General features: G+C 47.1%; 1 protein-coding gene across 1 annotated transcript; it reads left to right on the plus strand.

The window, feature by feature from the left end:
• Window positions 1-455: 455 nt before the first annotated feature.
• On the plus strand, window positions 456-3,872 carry LOC118337705 (the record flags this gene model as incomplete). Its single annotated transcript, XM_035674810.1, has 2 exons — window positions 456-1,256; window positions 2,779-3,872. Coding segments are annotated over 2 exons (1,497 nt in total), but the record flags the coding sequence as incomplete, so codon positions are not given.
• Between the last annotated feature and the right edge of the window lie 3,363 nt (window positions 3,873-7,235).

Here is a 7,235-nt window from a genome sequence, read left to right on the forward strand (position 1 = left end):
TAAATTAAAACAATGGCATCCGGGGCTCCTGAAGCTGCAAGCGCAGAGGATTTCTTAAGTGATGTAGAAGCAGCAATATCGGACCTCACCACAGACCTTCTACCAAATTATGCAGACGAAGTCCAAAAGACTGATCCCAGTGAATTACCAGGGATGATGTCTGCATTAGCATGCCAAACTCTAACTGAACAGCTGAAAGGGAAAGACAAAGAGAAAATGTTAGGGAGTATGCTTACTGTAATGTACGAACTGAACAAACGCAGCAACCAATTGCTAAAGAACGCTTTAGCTGAAATAGGAACCAGAAAAACTAAATACAAATCCCTCAAGGAGCAGCATGGAGGACACAAAGAAATCCTTAACTGAAACAAAAGAGGCCCTAACTGAAACAAAGAAATCCTTAACTGAAACAAAAGAGGCCCTAACTGAACAAAGAAAATCCTTAACTGAAACAGAGGAGGAACAAGCTAAACTGCAGAAACGAAAACGCAGAGCTACAACAACTCCTAAGAGCCACAGGGGGAGTTAGACAAAATAAGTATCAACTCAAAGTAACAACCGAACATGGTACTAGCACTAACCGTGACCTCGAAAAAGCAACTGAACGAATTGAGGATCTAGAATCCAAGCTCCAAGTCTGGGAGCGGGCTCGAGACAATGAAAGAAAACCCCACCAGGGCGCGCTACATGAATTAAAAGAAGCCAAAGAGCGCAAATTCAATGCCCGATCAGACACTTTTCGGCCAGGAGCTACGACACCAGTAGCCTCCTTTGCCCACTTGCGGACTGACGGGGACCCGAGTGACCAAGTTAAAAGGTCTTCCTCCCCTCAGCTTCCTCCGCCGTCAAGGGACCACTATCCGCGAGGTCCCTCTGACAGAGACCTGGACAAAATCGCTCGAAACATAACCCGTTTTGAACCAAAACCAGGCGGTAAAAATGATGCCCGAGAGTATCTAAATGACATAGAGTTCTATCTGAGGACATTCCCTAATGCCACAGTTGAGGATAGAATCTATCTAATTAAAGGGACCGCTAGTCAAAAAGTCAGCAAGTTCATCGAGCGACAACCTCGCCAAATCAGAGGAAGCTTTGAAGCCCTCAGCCAAGCACTGATAGATGAATATAAAAGCTACACAGTAAAGACAGGCCTAACTGCCGCTTTAGCTGTCAAACAAGGGAGACAAGAATCTCCCCACGAGTACTACGAGAGGCTTCACGAAGCCTACTTCGGGTCCAAAAATGAAACTGAAATGGAGGAAGAACTCCACTTTAAGTCCCTGTTTGTACAGAATCTTCATCCCACAACTAGCCACCACCTTGGTGTCATGGCGTGTCCAGACACCCTCACTAGTCGACAACTACGTGAGCTGGCTACTAAGGGCTTTGCTAAACAAAGACAAGGTGCCAGATCAGACCCACCTGGATACAAACATTTGAGCTGTCTCTGCCCAATCCCCTGTTCTGGAGTTGGAAGGAGCTCCGGGTGTTGGACCACTCAAATCCAGCACACCCTCTTCTAAACCTTACCAATCTCCAACAGGGCAAAAACTCTCGTCGTTTGATTCAGGACAGAGGTACCCTCAAACGTCCCGGTTGGACAAAAGGAATCAATCAGGTGATGGAGCGAACCGCCGCTTCTTTGACTCTAATCGATCACGGCGCTCCTTCGACCAATGGAAAGGCAGCCGAAATTATAACAATAGGAAACTTAATAGACGCGAGCCACGAAATTACCGCACCAGCGAAGAACAATACCGAAGCCCAACCGATAAGGAAGAAACAGGTAAGAACGGCCAGGCCAGTGGTAAGTTGAATCGGCCAAGCCTGAACAAAGCCGACGTGGACGCTATCAAACAGGTAATCGAACAGGTACGCAAAGAGGAGAAGGAGAAAGCTGACCTCTTTTCAGTGGTTGCTCGCTTGACAACCTCTGAGGAGCCAGCACCTTCCCCTCCAGAAACCTCATCGAACCAACTCAATGTGGGCGTGGAGGAAAAGGGAGTTTCAGGTTACACTGAAACTGAACACGCTGTGTCTCATGACCATGATTCAAAGGTCTTGAATGATGCACCTGAACAATCAGACCAAGTGTGTGAGGATCCAGCCTCCAGTGCAGTCCTAGTGGTCCAGCTAGACTCCACTGGGATTCCTCCCAAGGAAGGTCCGCTAACCTTTCAGGGTGAGCCGCCTTTTCAACAGTTCCTAGGTGATCTTAAAGCAAAGGGGGTTGCACGAAAGTTCTACCTTTCAACCACACTTGAAAATGAGCTTGAACATGAAGCACTCCTTGACACAGGTGCAGATGTGACCCTGATGTCTCCAGGACTTTTCAACAAACTACGAACACTGGCACATCAATCCAACAGGAGCTTGAAGCTGCAACAGTGCTCACTTGAAGTCCAACCATACTCGCCTACGGCTACTACCTTGACAACCAGGGCAGTGATCCATTTCACTATTGGATCAATGAGCCTCGTCCACCCCCATAGATACAGTGTTCAAAATACCCACTAATATAGAAATTCAATCCCCTCCTTCATCTATTCGGTAAGAATACGACAAAAACCACCATACCACCAATCGCAATCCAACCACGAATTCGAACCACTCATTGACTTCAAACGCTTGAAGATCTGGCACAGGTCCGAGAACCTCTTCCCATTGAGTTCCCTCAAATCACCGAAGCTCAATGCTACAACCTTGAGGCAAAGGTCTTAACATCTGATGCCCTACCGGCAACCACTACCAGCAGGTGTGGACAGAGAGTCAGATACAAAGGAAGACAATCAGTCAACACTAAAATGGCCGCGAATGGAAGCTTTGACTCAACGAGACAACTTCTTATGTTCCTTGACAAACCTGAAAGGACACGAGTCCTGCCCACAGGTCACAAGCGGCATTAAACTTGAGGACACTCACTTTGATGATGTGGTCTTGGCCCTCTGGGCCGACAAATCGGCAATCAGCCGAGAACTGTATGAGTCATTGTCACAGAAAGATCCAAACATTCACTTTGTGCAGAAACCTTTCCGTTTTCCTTCAGACCCCGTACCCCAGTCAACATGGACTGCAGAGGGGGTCTGCGCTTTAAAGGTGCAATGGAACCAGAGGAACTTGACTCATCTCTTTCTGGTCATTCCTGATCTGCCACACCAAGTCTACATAGGCGGCGATGTGCTCGCAAGATTAGACGTCCAGGTGGACATGATCAATAACGTCTTATGGTCACTGGTAAAGGGCCAAAATGACGACATCACTTACAGCCCTGAGAACATGAAGTCAGGACAAACTATCCCGGAAGCTTGCCAAGTCATAAACGAACATCACATGGTTGTGCCGGCCAAAACCAAAAACGTCGCCATAACCTTGAACGTAAAATCCGGCCAACATCTCGGCCATTCACAAGGCTTCTTCCAACCTTCTCCTTTGTTCTGCAAATTAGGACTATCTCTTGAAGCAACACCTTGCTGAGTCTGCGCTCCAGGTCAACCCACCTGCTGGTGCATAACACCACCACAGAAGAGATACTGATTCCAAAATCCACTCCTTTTGGGTGGATGATCAGCACCAAGTTTCATGACTTCGAGCTGAGAATCCCAATGATAGGGCCTATACCTCCCACTTTGCTCCATGACCACTTGGATGGAGGTGTTGTGTACACTAAACCTTCAAGGGCTATCGCCCTATTCCCATCCTTAAGACTCACTAGCGACACACCTGTCGCATTGACCTTGCTAATCGCAAAGAAATGGTCACACAAAACGTTAACACCTTGTCACTTGACTCATCGCAGGGTGCTGAATCTTTTCCCAGCCCTCCCACCCCTGTGATTCATGTTGTCACTCGAGCTCAGGCAGCGGACAGCCTCTCCTGGACAGTCCTCTGACAAGGCGGCTGTTTCGGTGTCACCCAGTTTCACCGACTCTGATACTTGAAGACACTGCAGGCTCTTGATCCGGCCATCCGCCTTGTTCTCCCTCTCCTGTCGGATCCTTCTAACAGCCCCGCAACGCCTGGCTGGATCTGGACTCTAGTTCCAGGTTTGGAGGCCTTATATAATAGCACGTCCTTCCCTACGCATTGTCAACAGGGTCTATCTTGTAGCATGTCTCCGATGCTTCACTTCACCTGCCCCCCCCCCCCCCCCCCCCCCCCCTTTCGGAGAGCCATTGGGTGCCTCAGACGCTCAGAGCGGGGGTGAATTGTCGCTAAATGCAGGAAGAACCACTAGCCATGGCTTCTCCGTCAGATAGGCTCGCAGGACTGTGTCAAGAAACAACACACCAGGCACTCCAACAAGTATGCACTATTTGGCCACACAATGCAAGAAAAAGATAGCAGACTAAATCAAAGGCTGTCTAGTTCTGTTGCCAGTTCCAACCGTCAAAAGCCCGCTTCACAGAGCTCCCTCTTACAAACGAAGATGGCATTTCCTTTCCCTTGGTCAATCTCCAAATTGACTGGGTTGGACTCTAGCCAAGGGTCAACCAGAATGTAACAAATACTTCGGCTTCACCGTCATTTGTGCATTCACCAATGGTGGGTGAGAAGGCCTGCAGCCTCCTAAATGAACACTGGCCCAAACAAACCGCCATACTTACTAATGAACCACATCTTTCTCACTGTTCGGTCATGCCAAGCCGCATTGATTCAGACAGAGGGACACAACTTCACCTCTGAGGTCATGAAGCAAACTATGCAACCTACTAGGGTGTGAAAGCTGACCTCCCACATCAGCTACCACCACAGTCCTTTCTGGTTCAAGTAGAACGGAGCAAAACCGAACAGTGATCAGCAATACTAAAAAAGTATGTAGCCGTCCAAATCAAAAAGACTGGGACGTTAAGGCTACCGTTTAGTTCGTTTGGGATGGCTATCAGAGCCACCTCACACAAAAGTCAACGGGATTCTCTCGGTTTAGATGGAATGACAGGGGGACAGATGATGCTCCCCGCATACATACTGCTCTTACAAGCCAGGGCGAGGCTAACATCGCCACGGCATATACAACACACCAGTATTTATGGCGGATCTGGGGGAGCGAACACCTCAGAGCCCACTTCGCTTTGCCCAGGAAACACTTGGATAAAAAGCGCAGAAGGACGCAAGGCCTACTATGGACCAAAAGGCGTCCCATGACGAACTCCAAAGTTGGGGGACAAGGTCGTGGTACTACATCTTGGCTCCCCTGACGGAGAAAAACCAACCAGAGCGCTGGAAAACTTGGCCCGCAAGCTTCTACCGCACTGGGCAGGTCCGATTACATAATCACCGGAAAACTCTTCGGCCGTTGTGTCCCATAATCAAGGGTCAGCAAAGGCAAGAAAGGAGTCCAGTGGCTTAAATGGTTTTCCATCGCAACCAGATTAAGCCATACAAAACTCATCGTGGAAACTCGACGGAGACGCCAACGGTCTCTGTAGGTAATAAAATTAAGGGATATAAAACCCTTAAAAGCACCCTAAAGTGCCAAATCACGAACGTGTTTTTGTTTTTTAAATTTTTCGTCAATAAAATTCACTGTTGTGGGTGTCATTTCAGAAAAGACCCAATTTTGGAGAATCCCCAGACTTGTAAAATAAAATAAATTTTTTTTTACCTTATATGATATTAAACTGTTTCATTCATTTCAAAGTTACTGTCGCTACGTATCATTCAAAACATTTGATTCAAAGTGGGGGGTTAACCTAACACCTTGCCCCTTGTTCTATTAATGTACAGTATATTTAATGGTGTCCCTAATCATGTGCGTTCTTCCTCATCAGGGGATGGACGTGGCTGCTTACCCTCCTGGACCCTCGGTATCGGTAGTATCGCGGTTCCTCCCAGAAGTAGTCGAATTTGGACAGAGACTCGGAATCTGTCCTTAAGGAAAAAAAACGGCCGGACTCTTGGAATTCCATCATTGCCGTTCTGCCACACACAGAAGGGTGTCTTGTCCGGGGATGATCCCCGGGAGGTATGTCGGAGGGCATTGTACCAACCACATCCCTACTCACCTATTTGGGCAGGGCCAAAAGATGGACCAGGGAAGTATGTCTAAACCGCTGAGGCATGACACACTCACATTGTTGCAGCAGTTGCAGAGAATTCACTTGTCACTCAGTCAGAGTTAAAGTGGTTTAGTCGCAGACCTAAACGTTTCATTGCCGGACTTCTAACAAGCAGCAGCCGTTAGTCGGAACACTTTTCAATCTGGGGACTTCCTTCTGTCAATGCGGTTAAGTTATAGCTACCGTAAAGACGACATACATGGGAAACGATACAGGCTGAGATACCAATAGATTAGGAAACAAAACCATTAATCAGGCATACAGGAAGAGTTAACAAAAACTATAGGGTCAGTCACTCAAAGGCACCATAAACTATTTTGGTGGTTAATACCCACAGTTGAGCCCATTAATAAACCAATATAAACAAGCCGTAAACTCTCTGACCTCTCTGTAGGTCATCGGTTCCGATTATGCCCACACCACAAACTGGTCAAACATGTATGAATGAATGAATGTACGCGAACATGGATCCTCAGTGACCGTTTGCCAATGGGTAGATCCTCACATACAAATTTCCACTGTCTTTTGTGCAGAGACATTCTCCCCACCCACACAGAAGATGTTGTACACCACAAATATCAAAAGCATACAATCCTAGTTACACAGCTGGGGAAGGTGCGGTTCCCAATATTTGTCAACCCAGAAGAGTAGAGAAATTAGGTTTCATCATTAAACCTGCCATAATCGCGCAGACACATTTACCGTCTCAAAAACGTGGTAATAGTTGAGGTTCTGGCAGGGCGAAGATCCACTTAATGACAAAGACCACACGTCACTATATTGGCCTATCACGACAACCAACCCGAATATATATTTGGCCCAAAATATGCGCATGTGCACCCTCACCAAAAGACAATACATTACCTATGTTCCAAGCAAGCCTTTCATTAGGGACAACACTGATGGGAATCTGTGGACTCAAACCAATGTCAGCTGACTCTCGTTGGCCCAACTCACAGTAACTCCTTAGGTCCCAAGTAATTTCAGACCCAAGCTGATAATTGTAGGAGGTCAGCTGGTTGGTTAACAACTCCAGTAGAGACCGCTTACCCTGAAATCAAAATCAACACGACACTGCTACTCGTACTAAATTTACCTGATCAGACCCTATGGATTGACGTGGCCATTTGAAAATGCTATTCAATACACATATAGTAACCGATTTAATCTCTCTTTTTT

This window comes from Morone saxatilis, unplaced genomic scaffold (genome assembly GCF_004916995.1).
Source record: "Morone saxatilis isolate NCDOM2014 unplaced genomic scaffold, NCSU_SB_2.0 Contig313, whole genome shotgun sequence".
NCBI lineage: Eukaryota > Metazoa > Chordata > Actinopteri > Moronidae > Morone > Morone saxatilis.